At 35.9% G+C, this 20,839-nt stretch overlaps 6 protein-coding genes across 8 annotated transcripts in view; 3 read left to right on the plus strand and 3 right to left on the minus strand.

Annotated features, from left to right (window-relative positions):
* LOC107621250 (pentatricopeptide repeat-containing protein At4g13650) lies at nucleotides 3,074-7,115 on the plus strand. The gene is made up of 3 exons (XM_021112945.1): nucleotides 3,074-3,410; nucleotides 3,503-6,696; nucleotides 6,778-7,115. Exons 1-2 carry the CDS (start codon nucleotides 3,294-3,296, stop codon nucleotides 6,596-6,598), a joined length of 3,213 nt encoding a protein of 1,070 aa, XP_020968604.1. The 5' UTR covers nucleotides 3,074-3,293; the 3' UTR covers nucleotides 6,599-6,696; nucleotides 6,778-7,115.
* LOC110262499 (NADPH-dependent aldehyde reductase-like protein, chloroplastic) lies at nucleotides 7,232-8,295 on the plus strand. The gene has a single exon (XM_021112949.1). It carries the CDS (start codon nucleotides 7,266-7,268, stop codon nucleotides 8,106-8,108), a length of 843 nt encoding a protein of 280 aa, XP_020968608.1. The 5' UTR covers nucleotides 7,232-7,265; the 3' UTR covers nucleotides 8,109-8,295.
* Nucleotides 8,213-10,371, minus strand: LOC107621248. The gene is made up of 5 exons (XM_016323281.1): nucleotides 10,128-10,371; nucleotides 9,969-10,034; nucleotides 9,739-9,866; nucleotides 8,390-9,671; nucleotides 8,213-8,229 (listed from the first exon to the last, which is right to left on the minus strand). The coding sequence occupies exons 1-5, from the start codon at nucleotides 10,369-10,371 to the stop codon at nucleotides 8,213-8,215; spliced, it is 1,737 nt and encodes a 578-aa protein (XP_016178767.1).
* On the minus strand, nucleotides 12,533-15,529 carry LOC107622666 (glucan endo-1,3-beta-glucosidase 8). Of its 3 annotated transcripts, none has more exons than XM_021112947.1 (4): nucleotides 15,135-15,529; nucleotides 14,327-14,591; nucleotides 13,168-13,833; nucleotides 12,533-13,069 (listed from the first exon to the last, which is right to left on the minus strand). In XM_021112947.1, exons 2-4 carry the CDS (start codon nucleotides 14,527-14,529, stop codon nucleotides 12,628-12,630), a joined length of 1,311 nt encoding a protein of 436 aa, XP_020968606.1. In that variant the 5' UTR covers nucleotides 14,530-14,591; nucleotides 15,135-15,529; the 3' UTR covers nucleotides 12,533-12,627. The 3 variants fall into 3 exon arrangements, with proteins under 3 accessions (XP_020968606.1, XP_020968605.1, XP_016180134.1); XM_021112946.1 differs by having other exon boundaries at nucleotides 14,327-14,792; nucleotides 14,828-15,141; XM_016324648.2 differs by having other exon boundaries at nucleotides 14,327-15,141.
* Nucleotides 16,568-17,797, plus strand: LOC107621247 (E3 ubiquitin-protein ligase RING1-like). The gene has a single exon (XM_016323280.2). It carries the CDS (start codon nucleotides 16,614-16,616, stop codon nucleotides 17,568-17,570), a length of 957 nt encoding a protein of 318 aa, XP_016178766.1. The 5' UTR covers nucleotides 16,568-16,613; the 3' UTR covers nucleotides 17,571-17,797.
* Nucleotides 19,245-20,839, minus strand: part of LOC107623055 (NAC domain-containing protein 100) — a 6,579-nt gene continuing 4,984 nt past the window's right edge. Inside the window, exon 5 of the mRNA XM_021112948.1 lies at nucleotides 19,245-19,264. The gene's annotated coding sequence lies outside the window, so the exon portion shown is untranslated. The remainder of the gene's footprint in view (nucleotides 19,265-20,839) is intronic.

Consider the following 20,839-nt stretch of genomic DNA (forward strand, 5'->3'; position numbering starts at 1 on the left):
TATTTTTTAGTATATATTTTGTTATTTTTTATTTATTATATATTTTTCAATAATATTTATTTTTCTGATTAGCAAAAATATTATAAGACGTTGACTTTTGAAAAAAATTTAAATCATTTGAAGAGACTGTTGTAGAATTTTAAAATTTTTTTAGGTACTATTTTGAGATTTTTTAAAATTTTCGAGGAGTATTTTGTATTTCACTCTGGGAATTGATTTGTCCAACTCGCACATAGGGGTGTTCATCAAAAACCAAATTGTGGTTAACCGGTTAAAAAATCATAACTACATTTTGGTTAACCAGTTTAATAAAACAATTTTAAAAATTATATCCATATTTTTTAGAATTGGTTAACCAAAATCAAATTAAAAAAACCGATTTTTAATCGGTTAACCAAAACCAAATTAAAATCAAAACCTAATTTCAAAACCAAATTACATACTCTCTCTCTCCCTCTCTCCCCCTTCCTCTCTCTTTCTCTCTCTCTCTCCCTTCTTTCTCTTCTTCTCTCTCTCCTCTTTCTCTTCTTCTCTCTCTCCTCTTTCTCTCCCTTCTCTCTATCTCTCTCTCCTCTTTCTTTTCCTTCTCTCTCTTCCCCTCCCTTCTCTCTCTCTAAGAGAGGGGAGGGGGAGAAAGAGGGAAAAGGAAGAAAGAGAGAGAGAAGAGGAAGAGGAGAGAAAATGAGAGAGATGAAAAGAAGGAGATAAGAAAAAGTTACTCGTATCATTTAGAAAGAAATTTATTTATAGAAAATACTGAAAATAGATAAGAAAGAAAAAGGAACGAAAGCAATGGAAGGGATTTCATTATTTACAAATGTTACTCGTATCATTTAGAAAGAAAAAAAACGTAGATTAAAAAAATTAAATTAAAAGAAGGTTTAAAAATTTGGGTTTTTGTATGTAAAAATATTAATTTTTGTGTAAAAATCTATTTTTATATGTAAAAACCAATTTTATGGTAAGTCACAAAAAAAAAAAACCAATTTTATGGTATAAAAACCAATTTTTTAGTATAAAAACCGGTTTTTTCTATAAAAACCGATTATTTTTTAAAAATTGGTTTTTACTTTAATAACCGATTAAAAACCGATTTTGAATTTCACTAATCGATTAAAAATCGATTTTAAATTTCACTAACCGGTTAATAACCGATTTCATCATGTAAAATCAATTTGGTTAATTAACCAATACTATATTTTTGGTTAACCAAAAAACTGGTTTGATTTTTAGATTAACCAAACCATAAACACCCTTACTCGCACATATAAACACTTAACAGCTACATGTGAGAATCAACGTTCCACAATAACAGACTAATGGAGGGACACTATATTGTCTAACGGAAATAAATGTCGAAGACTTGTAAAAACCAGACCGACTTGTCTGGTTAGACCATAAACCGGGCACCTGACTGGTCTGAACTAGTAATTGGATCGGAGGCTCTTCAAAACCGGTGCAACCCGGTTTGAACTGGTACATTTTTTGTTAATAAAAACCGGTGACCCATCCGGCTTTGAAAAATCGGACCGGTTCAATGTTATCTTTATTGTTTTTCTGTTTCCTCTGAAACCCAAGAGGCCAAGACTCCCCCCATCCCCATCCCTAACCTCAATCATCTCACACCAAAGCACAGACACACAATGTCAAAGTAGCAGCGGCCTCTCATTCACCGGCCGCGTCTCCGTGCCTCTCATCAGCAGCTCTGCCTTGTCTCCGCACCCGCAGTTCTTGCGCACCCGCCTTCTCGTCTTCTCTGCTTCTGGCCTTCTCTGACTCCGCCTCTTGCTTCTGTTGCATTGTCGAAGCTGAGCTAGGTTGCAAGGGGTGAGCTTTACATTTTTTTTATTTTGGTTTATATATGAATCTGTTTCCTTTCTCTTCTAGCTGAGCTTTATTGTATATTAATCTGTAATTAGTAATTACCAGAAGGAAGTTCATTAATAGAGGGCAGCAAAGCTAAAATCTAGATTGCTCTATGCTAATATTTTCACCTTTGGAATGAAACTTTGCAACATTTAACAGACTGGTTAATTAGGTCCAAATCATAATTTATGGGACAATTTAGAGCAATTGAGTAGTCATATGGAAAAAAAAATAGACAGGATTTTGTTAGAAAACAAAATTAACCTTTGACTGCCAATCATCATCATAAGACAATATCATTGTTCACTTGCAAGCTAGGATTTCATAGGGGAATGAACCTGTATTTGTATGATCATTTAAATGATTTCATTAGAGGACATTGTTATACTAAAGCAGTTAAGTATTGATTAGTTTCTTGTAATATTTTTATTAATTTTCAGGAAATGGAGAAGACATTCAAGTATTGAGGTATGAGCATGGGCAGAAATATGATCCACATTATGACTACTTCCCTGACAAAGTTAATATAGCTCGAGGTGGACACCATCTTGCAACTATTTTCATGTATCTCACTGATATGACCAGTAGTGGTGAAACAGTATTCCCCAATGCAGAGGTTTGTATAGTAATTGATGCACTACATTCCTCCTAGTTATAAATTTATTACTGAACAACCATTACAGTTCATTTCAATTTGAATAATTATATCTCTAGTTATACCAATCTTTTTAACATGTGATCTGAATTTTAAGTTTTCTTATTATTTTGTATTTTTTATTTATGTAGGACTGAACCAACAGTTCAACTTGTAACCAGTAATAAGTTGAACCAGTAATCTAGTGACCCAGTAGTTTAACCGATTTGATCACTGATTTGGTTTTTACAACACCAAAACCATTTTTCACCTTTCTCCAAAATTGTTGTTGACTAGATTAGAAGAAATTTTTTATTTATCCAATTTTTTGAAAAGGTGAATTCTGAAATAATATCATGCTTTTCTTAAAAAACAGGAGTTGCCGATTACCAAAATTTTCCTTAAAAAAAAAAAAGCAAATTTAGGTCCCAGAATAATTAAAGATAGGGTTCTTCTCATCTTCACAGAATAATCTCTGTCTTCCAATTTCAGCGCTGGCAATAAGCTGTGTTTGGAACACAAGATTCTGGTTAAGCTAGGAGGTTGTGCTGGAGGTTCCCGCCGATGGTGGCTCAGTAAGTGCAAGGCCTTATCATTATTGTTTGGTGCCCCATTGCATTAAACTTTTTAGCATAGAGTTTGGAGTGCGATATGGAATGAGAATTCAGGATGAGTTTTTTCATTTCTTTTGGAAGCATGTTGAAATTCAAAGTGGTTAGAGCCTTGTGTGGATTTTGTTATCAGTGAGGGTGATGTTTAGAGGAATTATTAGATGCTAACCCACCAATAATCTATGCTTCCTTCCCCCCTCTCTCTCCGAGGGTTCTTCTTCACATGCCCCAAATCCTATTCTTTCCCGAGGAAATGTATGCATCAATTTTGCCCCAACCCCATTCCAAAGAACTGTAAGGTAATGCTATTTCAACCAAAAAGTTCTGCGCTTGGTTATAATCATGCTCTTTTATGTTGAAAAGTTGATGTCTTTTAAGTTTCTATATGTAGCTACTAAGCGGAGCAGTGAGTTTAGCTGCCTTCAACAACACTGTAGTGAGCTATGTGAATGGCTATGATGAACTTCCTGAGAGGAAAGGTGAAGAAGCGGGTTCGGAGGGATTTGACTTCTTGCATCTCATGGAAGAACGTGGCCTTCGTGCAAATTCACAAACCTTTCTGTGGTTGTTAGAAGGATGTATTAATTATGGATCATTTTCTGATGGTTTGAAGCTTCACGGGAAAATTCTAAAGATGGGTTTTTATTCAGAGCAGGTGTTGTGTGATCGGCTGATCGATTTGTATCTCAAATTTGGTGATTTGAAAGGTGCAGTCAAGGTTTTTGAAGATATGCGTGTTAGACCTCTGTCTTGTTGGAATAAGATTATTCATAGATTTGTTGTGGAGAAATTTAATTGTCACGTTCTAAGTTTGTTTCAGCAAATGATGAAGGAAGAGGCGAAGCCTGACGAGAAGACTTTTGCAGGGGTTTTGAGGGCATGTAGTGCTGATGTTCCTTTCTATTATGTGGAGCAAATACATGCCAGGACCATAACTCATGGTTATGAAACCAGTCCATGGATATGTAACCCTCTGATTGATTTATATTTTAAGAACAACTTTGTAAATTCTGCTAGGAAGGTCTTTGATGATATACAGAAGAAGGATAGTGTTTCTTGGGTTGCTATGATCTCTGGTTTATCGCAATGTGGCTATGAACAAGAAGCCATTCATCTTTTTTGCCAGATGCATACATCAGGATTCTGCCTTACCCCGTATATATTTTCGAGTGTTCTAAGTGCCTGTACAAAAATAGGATTTTTTTATTTTGGAGAGCAGCTCCATAGCCTTGCTCTGAAGCAGGGATTCTCGAAGGAAATATATGTCTGCAATGCCCTTGTGACGTTGTATTCTCGATTGGGGAATTTGATATCTGCGGAACAGATTTTCAATACAATGTTAGAGAGGGATGGAGTTTCATATAATTCACTCATCTCAGGTCTAGCTCAACAAGGATATGGTGACAGGGCTTTAAAGTTGTTTAAGAAAATGCATCTCGATAGCCTCAAGCCAGACTGTGTCACAGTTGCAAGTCTTTTGAGTGCCTGTGCATCAGTCAGAGATATTCTGAAAGGAAGACAACTCCACTCATATGTAATAAAGGCAGGAATGTCGTCAGACATAATCCTGGAAGGTTCACTTCTTGATCTTTATGTTAAATGCTCGGATATAGAAACTGCCCATGATTTTTTCCTGACAACAGAATCAGAAAATGTGGTGCTGTGGAATATGATGCTCGTGGCTTATGGTCAGTTAGACAATCTAACTGATTCAGCTCAAATATTTACACAGATGCAGATGGAAGGCATTGTACCTAATCAGTTTACATATCCAAGTATTTTGAGGACTTGCACCTCGTTGGGAGCCCTTGATCTAGGAGAACAGATTCATACTCAAGTGCTTAAAACTGGCTTTCAGTTCAATGTATATGTTTCAAGCGTCCTTATTGACATGTATGCTAAACATGGAGAACTAGTTACTGCCTTGAAAATCCTTAGGAGAATAAAAGAGAAAGATGTTGTTTCATGGACAGCCATGATTGCTGGTTATGCACAGCATGGTATGTTTACTGAAGCTCTTAACCTCTTTGAAGAAATGCAAGATCAAGGGATTCAATCTGATAATATAGGATTTGCAAGTGCAATTAGTGCATGTGCAGGTATCCAAGCACTTGATCAAGGACGGCAGATTCATGCACAATCATGTGTCTCTGGTTATTCTGATGATCTTTCAATTGGTAATGCACTTGTTAGTCTTTATGCTAGGTGTGGGAAAGTACGAGAAGCATATATTGCTTTCGATAAAATATTTGCCAAAGACAATATATCATGGAACTCATTGGTGTCAGGTTTTTCACGAAGTGGATATTACGAAGAAGCACTGAAACTATTTGCTCAGATGAATAAAGCTGGACAGGAAATCAATTCATTCACATTTGGCTCTGCAGTTAGTGCTGCTGCCAATGTTACTAATGTTAAACTAGGGAAGCAGATTCATGCCATGATTAAAAAAACTGGTTATGATTCAGAAAGCGAGGTTTCTAATGTTTTAATCACGTTATATTCAAAATGTGGTAGCATTGATGATGCTAAGAGGCAGTTCTTTGAAATGAATGAAAAGAATGAGGTTTCTTGGAATGCTATAATTACAGCTTATTCTCAACATGGCAAAGGATTTGAAGCTCTAAGCCTTTTTGAGGATATGAAACAGCTTGGTGTATTGCCAAATCATGTTACCTTCGTTGGAGTTTTGTCTGCATGTAGCCATGTGGGTTTGGTGGATGAGGGAATTAGCTACTTCAAATCAATGAGTGAAGTACACAATTTAATTCCAAAGCCTGAACATTATGCATGTATCGTGGATCTTCTTGGGCGGTCTGGTCTTTTAAGTCGTGCAAGGAGATTTATAGAGGAGATGCCAATTCAACCAGATGCAATGATCTGGAGGACCCTTCTAAGTGCATGTATTGTTCATAAGAATATTGATATTGGAGAGTTTGCTGCAAGACATCTTCTAGAACTGGAACCCAAAGATTCAGCAACATATGTTCTGCTTTCAAATATGTACGCAGTGACTGGAAAATGGGGTTGTAGGGATCGGACAAGGCAAATTATGAAAGATAGGGGGGTCAAGAAGGAGCCTGGTCGAAGTTGGATAGAGGTTAACAATTCAGTTCATGCATTTTTTGTTGGTGATCAGAAACACCCTCGTGCGGATATGATATACGAGTATCTCAGAGATCTGAATGAACAGGCGGCTCAAATCGGTTATGTGTCGCAACACAATAACCTTTTGAGTGAGGCAGAGCGAGGTCAAAGGGATCCAACGCAAATTATTCACAGTGAAAAACTGGCTATTGCTTTTGGATTGCTTAGTTTGTCTAGCTCCACTCCCATCCGGGTTTTCAAAAACCTACGTGTTTGTGGCGATTGCCACAGCTGGATTAAGTATGTTTCCGTGACAACGAATCGTGCTATTATTGTAAGAGATGCTTATCGCTTTCATCATTTTGAAGGTGGTGTTTGTTCGTGTAAAGATTATTGGTAAGGAAGATGGTCAACGAAATGAACATTCTGGATTTTCGTTATGCAAACTGCTTATGAAAAGATTCACATAATAATCTTAGCATTTCTCCCAAATCTGTGGTAAGGCTATATCTTTTTGAGCTACACATTTTACCTTTCATGAGAAAAAAATTCATTATTTATATGTTCTCTACTTTACAGGTAGTTAACAGGGTATCCTATGAGATGTGTATGATCCAAGGCTGTAGGGTGTGAAGGGAAAAGGATCATGGAACTATGGAAACCTAAAATTAAATTGCTCCTTAGCGATTGTAACAGTACACACAGATGGATAGTGATGGAATATAAGTAGAGCAAGCTTCATGCCTCATGAGAAGACTCATTAAATTGTTCATATAAATCATCTTGTACAAATTTGTTTGAAGCCAAATGTGAATTTCAACTTGTAAAATTGTAAAACTTGTTACTATAGTAGGCAACCACTATAGTATTACTGTAAATTGATCCATTTAATTTAACAATCATGGTATAAATTTAGTTGTTTTATCATATTGAAATAGAAAGGGGAGATATGGAATTACAATTTAGTTAAATAATTGAAGCATGGAATTGATTTGATTTAAAGCAATCGAAATTAGACAAAAAGAAAAGCAATCGAAAGTCCAAAGTCCAAACACTGCAAAGGAGCCATGGCTTCACCAGCACAGGGACAGGGCGGTACTACTTCTTCTTCCACACAAACCCAAACTCTTCCGTTTCCTCTTCCACTGCAAGATAGGGTGGCTATAGTGACTGGCTCCTCACGTGGAATCGGTCGTCAAATCGCCCTCCACCTCTCTTCACTCGGAGCCCGACTCGTACTCAACTACTCCTCTTCCAACTCCTCCCCAGCCGACTCACTCGCCGCCCAAATCAACGCTACGTCCGCCTCCTCTGCGCTCCCGCAAGCCATCGTAGTCCGCGCTGACATCTCCGACCCCACTCAGGTCCGGCACCTCTTCGACTCCGCCGAGAACGCCTTCAACTTGCCGGTTCACATCCTCGTCAACTCCGCCGGAACCCTAGATCCCAAGCAGCCCTCCATCGCCGACACCTCCGACGAGAGCTTCGACCATGTCTTCGCCGTGAACGCCAGGGGCGCCTTCCTGTGCGCGCGGGAGGCGGCGAACCGGCTGAAACGCGGCGGCGGGGGGCGGATCATACTGTTGTCTTCGTCGCAGGTGGCGGCACTAAGGCCGGGGTTTGGCGCGTACACGGCCTCAAAGGCGGCAGTGGAGGCGATGACGAAGATCCTGGCGAAGGAGCTGAAGGGGACCGGGATCACCGCGAATTGCGTGGCGCCGGGGCCGATCGCGACGGAGTTGTTCTTCAGTAGCAGGACGGAGGAGCAGGTTCAGAAGCTGATTGAGGAGTCGCCGATGCAGAGACTTGGGGAGACCAAGGATGTGGCTCCTCTGGTTGGGTTTCTGGCCTCTGATGCTGGCGAATGGGTCAACGGTCAGGTTATTCGAGTCAACGGCGGTTACGTGTAAAACGGTTATGGCTTTGGTCCTTATGCCTTTCACCAAGGTTAGTTATGATGACAGTTACGGTTTGTTATAGTTGGTTATCAGTCCGTTATGCTGACCTGTCAATTTCAATTGTTCTGTTGCTCTGTCAAGTGAAAACTTAAGGCATATGGATTTTGTATCATGTTATTTACACCAGCACTTAATTTTTTTTTGGTGACTAAATAGAAAAGAAAGAAAAAAAGAGACAAAACCAAATTAATTGGCTAGGGTCATATCTAAATCTATTAGATGTTGAAGCTCACTCCATGGTTGGCTCCAATTCGAGTGAATGTCCGCCACAGAAGCAGCTGCTTTAGCCATACAATCTGCAACACTATTTGCAGTCCTCTGAATTAAAAGAATAGAGACTCTCCAATTCCAATTCATAACCTCCTGTATATGTTTTGCCAAATCCCATTCCGGAATATCCTTACCAAGCATTCTTTGGTTTACCAAGAAAAGAGCTTCTAAACAGTCTGTTTCACAAATAACCTCACGAAATCCACTCTCCCAAGCAAGAAGTAAGCCTCTCCAAATTGCATATAATTCAGCAAAAAGAACACTGCACACTTCGACTTTCCCAGTGCAACCTTTCAACCAACATCCATCAGGATTGCGAATGATACAACCAAAACTAGCATAGCAAGAAGGAGCAAACCAACTAGCATCACAATTCAATTTAACAGAATAAACTGGAGGTGGAATCCAATGCAAACAAAGTGAAGGAGGAGACAGAGATTGATGCATAGCAAAAATAGTGTGAAACTCCCTTACTGAACTACGAATCAAACTCACCACTTTACTAGCACTCCATGAATCATCTATATTAAATAAGTCATGGTTCCTGCTTCTCCAAATCCACCAGATGGTCGAAAAGAGAAGAAAAATATTTTCACTCCTTGCACCTCTATAGAGCCAATCATGTAAATTCGAGTTATCTGAATACAGGCCTAAAAGGTTCCAGACCTCCTTGGCACTAGGGCACTCCCGAAGACAATGAAGAATTGATTCAGAACCATTCTGACATCGTTGACAGGTGCTAGATAAAGCTAAACCACGACCCAAACGAAACTCTGCTGTAGGAATAGCATTATGAAGACTGAGCCAAATCAAGAACTTGTACTTCTCAGGAATATGCAGTCGCCATATCCACAACCAATTATCATGCTCATTCCAGTCAAACTTTCTTTTGGCTAGCCAACTATACCCACTCCTAGCTGAGTAAAGTCTAGAAGATGCCACACCCCACGACCAACCCGAACTCTCTCCAGCATTCAAATCTGGATTATAAGCATTCAAACGCTGTTTGACATCTTCTAGAATGATAGAGAAAATATCATGGAGATTCCATTGACCATCTTTCCAAACGTCTCTAATGGTTAAATCAGAGTCAGATATATGTACAAAAGGGACATCTTGAGCAATTGGACCCTCAATACTCCAATTGTCAAACCAAAAAGATTGATAATAAACAATCAACCTCAACCTCTTCCGTTGTACCAAAGAGATTCTTGTAAAAAGAGAGAGCTTCTTCCTGGAGAATATCTGGATCAGTAGACCAAGACCCATCTCTAACATATAATCCATGTACTCTATTATGGTTTCTACGTACCAAAGTCTGAAGATGAAAGAATTTAGTGTTTCTATCCCCATACTTGACCCACTGCTCTCTAGATTTCTGGTACCAAAAAAGTTCCTCTTGCAACAAAAGCCTATTGCAATCTTCCCTCAATTCAGCTTCTTTAATTCTCAGAGATAACACATCGGTAACCTCCAAAGATTTGTAAGTTATTTAATGTCAAAATATCTTTTATAAAGCTCTGTGAGAAGAAAAATAAGCACCTGTACTCTCATCTGGTGCCACAATCTCATTAAAATCACCAACGGCCATCCATGGTCTAGTATGGCCTGAATTAATAGAACGCAAATGATCCCAAAGCATACATCTTTTTTCGAATTGAGGACTCCCATATACTGCACTACAAAGCCAAACTAAGTTACCCACACTCACTTTTACTGTGATACATTGGTCAATTTGATCAATAACCACACAAGAAGCAATAGCAATAGAAGATAGAAACCAAATGCCACCCCTGTGTCCTACTGCTTCCTCAATACCAACACAATGAAAACCCAACTTATCCCAAAAATTCTTCAAATTATTAAACATGGTATGAGTCTCAAAGAGAAAGAAGAAAGATGGTTTATATATTCTCACCAAATTTTTGCAATGCACACGGGCCATCTTGTTAGACGCACCCCTCACATTCCAGGCTATGATATTGAAACTATCCATAAAAACAGCAAAAAGAGAGCTCCAATAACAAACTCGAGACTCAACATGATGTCCCTGTCTTCGACGATCCTGCCTTTAATGGACTCTCAAGTTGCAGCCCAAATTTCTCCGTCGAAACTTGTACCATACCCGCCGTCGATGCTCCATCCTTATCTACTGGTGAATTCTGCAAAGAGTTTGGGCGAGGACGCTTTCGCACAGTGCCATTTGTTGTCTCACCTTGCTGCTGATGATGAACATTATGCCAGGTCCCCGAAGAAGCCACACTAACCGGTTTTCCAATATTGATGCCCCTACTTAATTTTACTTTGGATCCAGTAGCATGTGTTACCAGATTGGTAATCCAGAAATTCTAATCCACACTAAAGTTTCTCCAAAACAGTTTTCACTTGATCTAAACTCTTGATCCCATAGCTTCACAGCCACATAATTTCTCTCGATCATCCACGGACCTCCTAAGAGAACCTTTTCTCGCTCCTCAGCTACATCAAACTTCACAAGAAAGTAGTCAAATCCCACGTCCAATAAATCAAAACCTCCCTTAATCCTCCATACCGTTCGGAGTTTATGAGACAATGCAGTGTAGCTATAATGTTTACCTAGCACCTTAATCACTATAGCATCCTTATAAGGTTCTGCCAAGCAATTCTTAGCTTCTTGGGTAAACGTGACACTCGGTGGCAAGAGATCTCATTGCTTCCCAGAAACTACCGCAATGTTATCTCCCGATAAAGTTTCAACAAGTGAAAAAGCTTTAGCAATCTTGGAACCCACAACTTTGTCCCTGAAAGAAACCTTCAAAGGCTTAGAAACCCCTCCCGAAATATGATCCTCCTTTTCCCCTGATGCAATCCCTCTCCCGCTCTCCCCCTTATCTCTTCCGCCGATATTACCGGCTGCCTCACCGTGTTTCACCCTCAAAGTCTCTTCCCCGCTCACTCCACTGCTCATCTTCAATTTTCAAAATTGTACATAGTACGGAGTACGTACTCCCACTAAACCCTAAAACAACTAGTCACTTTCGTTTAATTTACACCGATTTCTTAATTGAGAAATCAAAATAGAGTTTTTGTTCTTCCAAAACTCTGAAACTCTTTCACTTCTTCTCATACTTCCCTCAGGTTCTCACCTTTTCTAACATATTCTTTCAATTGCCAATTCTTGCTCTCTCTCCAATTTTGATGAAACCACAATTACCTCTATTATTCGTGCATAACCTTTGTTGTGAAAAACTTTAGAATCTTTGACAATGGATTTGTTATATATTTATTAAAATAAAAATTTCACTAATAATAATCATGAGCTAAATCATTTCATAAAAGAAGGTAAATTTGCACCAATTGTTAAATTTGATCACTGATTGAAGAACAACAAAGAATACTTATCCCACTAGATAGGATCAGCTACATAGATCAAATAATTATTGGGTCCTATTATCTATCATGTCTGCCATGAAATATTGAGAATTTAGGTTTCTTGAATTTAGGAATTAGGCTTCTTAAAGTTTTAGGTTAGGATTATTAACAATTTGAGGTAAAATATTGAGGATATAATTGTATTTTGGTCCTTCTCCATAATTTTCATTTAAAAAGGTTTATAAAACTTTTGATGTAATTTATTCTTTTTAGTAACATAATTCCATTTCAACAATTTAAAAGAATGAATTTCCTAAACTACTCGCCACACGAGTGTGTTTTCACCTGGGTAGTGTATTGTGTGATCCCATGTGATTTTTCCGCGCCATGTGAGGTGTGAGGTGTGACGAGTGAGAGATTTTCTTTTATTTTTCAATGGAAACTCAGGTTAACTTCACGTGAAGTTGATAGTTAAGAGTCGTTAAATAATTTGACATGTTTGACTAAATTATCATCTAACAACTCTCAGTTATGCACCTGAGTCTCCACCTTATTTTTCTGGTTGAATTGTTTAACTAAAATTTTTGTTTTTGTTAATTAAATCTTGTGTATGCTCCTAAATGCTAATTTTCCCATATCTTTCTTTTTCTTTTGTTATGAAATAGAGTGGCTTCCACACAAAGCAGTTCCAAGACATGTGAGGAGTGAAATTAAAATAGTTCACGAACTCAGAAGTCAAATGTATGGGAAATTTCTGACTTTTGAAAGCCATCAAAGGCACAATACTCATCAGATCTACAAAATTCTTTATTAAGAGAACAAATCTGCATCTCTTGTTAACAATATATGCCTAAAAAAATAGAATCATGGCTAATGCAATAAATAAGAAAGCTACTGCTGATGAGGGTGTCAAAGAAGAAGATGATGAAGGGTTTATCTGAATAATAAAGTCGCAAGTGGGAGTAGAAATATTCTTCATAGTAATTTGGGCTAAGCCTTCAAAATTGCAAGCCATGTCGTTCTGATTTTGCGCTTGGTAGTACATATTAAATGCATATGAGGCATTCCCATTAGCATCAAGATTGTTGCATGAAGAACCATATCCCAATGCAGTGCAATCCGCAAATGTGCAAGCATAGTTTATATTATCAGCTAGTTTGCTAAGATCCGTGGCATCTGGATTGAACATGCACCATTTTGGGTCCAAGTATATCACATTCTTAGCACCCACTAATATTTTGTTTTGACCTTGACCAGAAAGATCCATTGGGAACTTAGGTTGTCCATCGTACCTGTCAATTTGGTCAAACATGTTAAATCATCTAATTATTTTTAACTATCAACTTCACATCAAAACAGCTGTGAAATGATCAAAGATTTAAGTCAATACCGGAATATTCCCCAATGACGCTCAAAGTTGCCAGGAGCAATGCTCTTAGCATCCTCATCAATAAGGCCAAAGAGATAAACTTGAAGGTGCCCTGGTCTTAGAGGTGTACCTTTACTTGATGAAATCCTTGGAAGAAGTCCATTATAGAACCTTACAGCATTGGCCACGTTGGCATTCTTGTCTCCATCTGTGGGCCACCCTACTTCTCCAACCAAGATTGCCACGTCACCATACCCAACCCCTTTGAGAGCAGAAACCAAGGTGTCAAAATTTGCATCAAAGACATTGGTGTAAAGAACCCCATTGTCGTTTATGGGGTTTGATACCCCATCAAAGAAGGCATAGTCAAAAGGGAAATCATCATTGCCATAGAGACTCAAGAATGGGTAGATGTTAACGGTGAATGGTGCATTGTTGTTGTGCAAGAATTGCACTATTTGTGTCATGAGATCTGATATGTCAGGCCTAAAAGTTCCTGCCGATGGAACAGGGTTGTTCTGTGGGGATTGGTACACGTCAGCATTTAAGGGCACTGTGGCCTTTATCTTCTCCCCCATCCCAGCTTCATTAAGGGCATTTTGTATGTTCTGTAGGGCAGGCAATGTCACATTCAAGAATGAATTGTTGTATGATTTCAAGAATGGTTCGTTCCCAACTGCTACATATCTGTAGTACAATATGCATAAATATTATGGTCACTTAATGCTTGTAAACTCTTTTAATTCAAAAAGTATATGATTAGTGATGATCAAATTATTATTATAGGATGATTCAGAAAAGTTTGTATGTTGGAGAAATGAAGTGGAAGATGAAGATTAGATCAAAAGCAAAGAAAGAAAAGAAGTTAATCACCTTTGTTGTAAAAATAAACCATTTTGCAAAATATTAGCTTTTCTAAACTTTTGAAGAGATGCTTTAAAACAAAAGAATACTAATACTAATACTACTACCAAGATGTAATTAGAAGATAGAGAAGTAGCATTAGAATCAACATTTCGAGAGAACATAAGATGAGATAAAAAAAATATCACATCCAACTCAAAGGATTTCTCATCTTATAAACTCGTTTTTTTTAATGTGGGACTAACTTCATGTACTACTCGGACTTGCAATTGTTAATAATTCATAGATACAAATTAAAAGGAAATAATGAACTGACTTGATGTTAACTCCACCCTTGAAGTTGTAACTGGTAACATTCTTTCTGACCCACTGAACAGCTCGATCATAGCTAGTCATGGCAGCAAGCTGGTCATTGGGAATGGCAACCATAACTTCAATCCCAGACCCAGCAAGTGCACTCATGATTCTTCCATCTGCATCAAACAGTTTCACTTTCTCTATTCCATTGTCCTTCATCATCTGCACCACTGTGTCTGCTCTCAATTGCTGTGTAGCTTGTGTTCCCCAATTCACTCCAACCCCTTCCACACACCAACTCATCATAATAATTATACTAATCACTTCAACAACTGCTTCTACCATAACCCATCTCTCAAACCATTTCCTCCCCATTATAATAATAATAAAACAACAGGTATTTTGTAAATACAAGAAAAAATTAACTGTTTAATAATAAGAAGTTAAAATAGGATGCCAAGTATTGAAAACTTTCCTTATATATGTTTAGATATGTAGAAGAAGAGGAAGAAGGAAAAAGAAAATAAAAGTAACCGTTTTACTAATGATACGCGAAACTTTAGCACACTTTACAACCCCACGATGAACTGAATGAGAATTAATAAGGAATTCGTCAAATATATGAGTTAAGAATTAAAAAGAAAGGAACTTTCTCTTTTGGTAATTTTAATTAATTACTTATTATTTGTTTACTCTATTGGCCTATTTCTACTTAACAGCGACAAACGTGGAACGCTCAAGAGACTAATAATAATAAAAATAATAATATAAACCCAGAAATAAAGATACAATCTTTTCATTTTATTTTCTGTTAGTTATAATAGAACCTTGTTTTTTTGCAGTGGACTGAGGAATGAATGAAGAAGTAAAAGTAGAAATGAGACGATCTGATAAAAGCTGAAACTTATAACAAGCAGCTATATATTAGTTTGTGAAATTAATGGAAGTGGGAATCACGAATAATTGAAGGAGAAAAAGAAAAGAAAAGAATGAAGTGTGTTTTGCTTTGCTTAGTGAAGATGGAGAAAAATGGAAGGTAGAAAGAAAAAGAAAGCGTGTGTTGTTGATATCATGGCCATGTTCTTCCCCCCGTGAAGCTGGGGTTTGGTTTCTTGAAATTGAAAGCGATGGCTTCTGAGTTTTAGAATTTACACAAAGAAGAGTGGGTCGAGGTTCTGGCTTGTCTCCTCTTTGATTCGTACTTCACGTAAAGTTGATAGTTGAGAACCGTTAGATAAAAATTTAGTCAAGTCGTTAGATAAAAATTTAGTCAAATCAGTTAATTACTTTTAACTATTAATTTCACGTGAAATATATAAATAAATAAAAATAAAGAATCACGTCCATTAAACGAGTGAAAATAATAATGGATAATAGAATTGATGGGGAGAGTGTAGAGTGTCGGCTTCCACATGAATGTGTTGCTGTTTACCAATAAATAAGGGTGTAAAGTGTAAATCTTTGGAGTCAGATGGTCGGTGATTGCATCGAATTCCACCTCACCATCAGAAAATGAGAAATTCTAAGAAATGTTACCTTTTCAATAATATCAGGTTAATTCCCGCTGTAATTTTTAAATTAAAATTATATTTTAGTTTATTCTAAAATTCATTCTTTGTGTGTAATTCAGGGAATGTTATTTGTCCTATTTTATACTTCTATTTAATTGCATCATACAAAAATATGAAATATAAAAATTAAGTTCTTCCAAATACAATAATATATGCCTTTGTACCAACGAACTATATCTCAATCGGCATAGTCTCTTCATACTTACTTAAAAGTCGCGGCTTCGAGTTTTTTTATTTTTGGTAAAATAAAAAAAAAAAGCAACATATGCATGCCTTCACATTCTAGGAAAGAAACCCTTAGGAATAGTTGGGATGAACCTATTTGGAGTGCCATCCAAATTTTCTCATATAATTAGTTGATTTAACTTTAAATAACTCCAATTTTCATATCCTTGGACTTCTTTATTAGATACTAGTATTAACTAAACGGAAAAAAAAATTAGTATGTCACAAAGAAAGAATAATCTTGTTCAAATTTAACCTTAAAAATACATAATATAGAACATGGAATGAAGGGTGGAAATTAACTACCTAAAAGAAACCAAACTAAAAACTTTGTAGTGTAACGGAGATTCTGGACATAATCTGTGATACCTGTACAAGGTTAACAATTTCCTCCTTAACAAGATTTCTTTTAAATTCTACATGTAACCTTCATTGAAAAAAGGGTTATTATTATGCACTAGGAGTAATTAGAAAGGATTATTGCTTAGAAGTTATGTTCAAAAAAGGGTTATGGAGAATGATAATAACAATAATAATATGAATGGGGTACAGTGGTGTAACATATGCTCAGAAATGGTGAATCCAATTACTGAAGCTGATAACAAGTGCCCCATTTGTGACACAGAATTTGCTGAGATAATAATGGATAACATAAGGGATCAAAGTGATAATTCTATTGATTTAAGGTCTACTTGGATGTTCATACTTTATGCTCCAATATTTCTAGGCTTGATGGGTGCAATTAGCCCTCTTATTCCCCCCGGCGGCGGCGCCACCCCTCCGGCCGGCGAAGACGAGACGGAGAACGAACTTATGCCGACGAGAAGAGGATCGACTAGTTATGTAATGCATCTCTTTCGAGGTCTTCATGTTAGGAGCTTTGATAATAATAATCGTAGTACTCGCAGTAGAAGTATAGACGCCAGCAACATGGTTGTCATTGATCCGTTTACGGACGGAGCCTTGATTTTTCGAGTTCCGAACATGAATCATCATACAACAACAAGCAATCAAAATGAGGGAACGAGCATTGGATCCTTCCATGAGTTTCTGGTGGGATCAGGATTTGATTTGTTGCTGCAGCAGTTGGCACAGAACGGAGGAAGTGGATATGGGAGTGTTGTGAACCCGCCAACAAAGAAGGCGGCAATAGAAGCATTACCGAGTGTGATTATCAATGAAGAGATTTTACAGTGCATGGTTTGTTTGGAAGAGATTGAGATTGGAAATGAAGCAAAGGAGATGCCATGTCTCCATAAATTTCATGGTGACTGCATAATCTCATGGCTTAAACCTCATAGTTCATGCCCTGTTTGTAGGTTTCAGATGCCTTTTGAGGATTTCACAGCTGAGACTAATTTGGAAGATAGAAACGATGGGAATCAAAATAGTGAGCTTGTCACAGGATCAAGAAGGAACTGGTTTCCAATGCTGCAATCCTTTAATAATTTTCTTCCACCACCTTGATCATGCACTTCCTCTGTCTCCTATGCCAAAACTTGTATATAAGCTCTTGTTAATTTTTTTAGGAAAATGCTATTTGTACACCAAAATCAGTCACTAAAATCAGCTACTAATGTATTTATACATGTATGATTTAATTTATTTTCAATATGTATTTGTATTCCAACATGTATTTTATATTGGTGGCTGACTTTGGTAACTGATTTTGGTATACACGTAGTATAATCCTTTTTTTTTTTAATATATATGTGTTAGGTTATTTTGCTTAGTGGAGTTTAATGTTCTTTTCAATTATGTATATAATTTCATTTTTGAATGTTTAATTTCATTATTTAGACCTAATTTTGGTAGCATTAATTTCCTACCTTATTTTTGTGGATTATTTTTGCTTAACAATTTAAAAATAAATGAAAGCAATTGTATGATATTTGTAATACAATATTTTCTTGGTTGACTTGCGTATAGTTATGTTTCCACCTTCATATGAATAATACATACATTTTTTTAATTAAAACAGGGCCTAAGCTCAAAGGAAAAAACATTAAAAGCCCATGTTTCCGCAAAACGTAACTGCCAAAATCGGGCCACAGTGAACAAAGTTGATCACCCAACCCAAAAAGATAAATTATTATAGAACATAACTGTCCTTCAACGTGGGCTTCGGCCCATCCAAGACAAAAGAAAATATTGTTACCCAACGGGATGTAGAAAATCCCCTTTGTTATTTATCCTTGACCTTACTCGTATAAACAAGAAAAAAAAAAAAAATTAACATGTGTGTTACTTTTTTGTATATTTTTTATAATATAAAAATTAAAATATATAAAAAAATACATAAAATATTTGTTCCAAAAATTACCTAAAACATTGATTTGGGTGTGAACGTGAGGTCCATACTCCAGACTCCCTATGAGGCAGTATCCGACTTATTCTTACACCGAGGTGCTGCTGTCTAAGTTCTTTGTGAGGAGGTGGGATGATACCTGCAAAAGACTCTTATGTTTAAGTTAATAAAGGTTTTAAGCAGAGTTTTAGTAAAATAGAATGTGTATATACTTGATAGGTGTCAGTGTATTTATAATAAGATCGTTAATCACTTTTTTTAGAGTAGTTCCACTTTTGTTAGTAGATAACCATTTCTTTTATCATAAAATTTTGTTGGGATCTATTTTTTAGGAGAGATAAAAATAATAAGATAAATTCAAAAAAAAACTTATTTAAATGAATAAAGTGGGACCTCTTATTGTGTGTTCGACCTCTTTAAATAAGTCGAATAAATGATAAAGACCTTTTTTTTGTGGGTCGACTTTTTTGTCTTGGTTAAATCTGACTCTATATTTTGGGACATGGAATAAACTATTATTTTTATACACAAAGAATAACATGATGATGGCATTGAAACAGTAGTATTTCCATGTATTCAACACAATTCAATCTCAATTTAGCAATTTGACTCTTCCTCTCATTGGACAGAATCTTAGCAAAGTACTTGCAATAAAATATCTAGATTCTAGACACAACCCTCCAATGTTACATAAAATGCTCAAACTCAATAACCAAAGTACACATATCACGTGGAGCTTGCTTCCTTCCAAATCACAATGCTATCTTGTATCTACTTTAATTTGCTTCTGATATCCAAGTTCTAAATAATAATTTTTTGGAATCAATATTAACATGATTAATATATGTTTGTAATAGGCATGGGGTTTATGGAAGCAAGGAAGGTCATTAGAGCTTTATAGTCAGATTTCTAAGTGTTCTCTCCTATTAATCCCTTTTTTTTAACAAAATAAATATTATACATTAATTTTTTTTTATTTTTTAGTATTTTAAGTAAAGATTAAATAGATATTAGAGAAAGTGTACAAATTTCTTTAATATGAAAAAAAAAATTAATACATTTGAGATATACCAACAAGTGACGATACAAATATATATATATATATATATCAAAGTCTCATAGTATAGTATACTCTATAGTTATATGCGGCTTCAAGGATCTAAATATTATTTTCATTAAGAAAAATAAATAAGTAAATAAACAAACATTTCTTTATAAAGAATCTTATCGCTATACCTAATTAATGATAAGCTACGCTTATACGCATATATTGTTATTAATTAGGTAAGACACCTACTTCTTTGTTTTCTTGTATATACAAGATATTCTAGAATAATACGTCCGAATATTTGTTTATTGCTAATTATATATAATTATTAATTAAAACGAGTATAGGTAAAACATTAAAATAATTAGATAAGAAGATAAGAGAAAATAAAATAAAATGAAGACTATTTGATGGAATGAATGAAATGGACATGAAATTAAAAAATAAAGAAAATAAAAATGTCATATGACATATGAATCGTTTTCACTAAGACACATGGTTATGTGATGGAGGTTTCTCATTGGTTGGTGAGCACCACACATCACCCTTCTCCCACCATGTTTCCATGCAACAAATCCGGTTTTTCTGATTCACAAACAAGCATATACCTATCATGATACTAAATTCTTTTCTTTTATAAAATGCTTATCAAACTTTTAACAATTCATTTTTGAATTTAATTTTGATGTACTTACTGTGCATCTAATCACATAAAGTCACGCCATAAAAAATAGGAGACCACTTCGATAAAGACATTAAAAATATATTTTTTTTTAAAACGTTTACATGTGTCATGATATTATTTGACATCTTTATTAAACCGGTTAATAATTTATTTTTAATAAACCAAAATAAAATCGGTTTATTATAGCAACAATAATAAACTCAATTGTCTACACTATAATTATTAGACCCGATTTAATCCGACCGATTTACATAATCTAAACCGAATTATATTTATTTTTTTGATAAAAAGACAAATATATTCCTGATTTTATTTAGAAAAAAACAGAAAACAAAAAACCATGATCCAGTGGATTATGTTGGTCGGTTCGACCGAATCGGATAACAATTGAGTTTATTGTTATTGTTATAAAAAAAATCAGTTTTATTCTAGTTTGTTAAGAAATTCAAAAATAAATTCATTAATACGTCCAATAATAATACGATACATAAGTGTCTTTATAAAAAGACATTTTATGCGTCTTTATGGGAACATCTTTCTAAAAAATAACTACTATTTTCATTGATCGCATGCGGATATAATTGTAGGACTGTAAAAAATATTTTATACTATAAGGCTCGTAAATTTAATTTTATACAACATAATTAATTAAAATTTAATAATGCAAATTAATATACATGTAAAATTGCTAAAAC

Source organism: Arachis ipaensis, chromosome B10, assembly GCF_000816755.2.
Source record: "Arachis ipaensis cultivar K30076 chromosome B10, Araip1.1, whole genome shotgun sequence".
In the NCBI taxonomy this organism is placed as follows: Eukaryota; Viridiplantae; Streptophyta; class Magnoliopsida; order Fabales; family Fabaceae; genus Arachis; species Arachis ipaensis.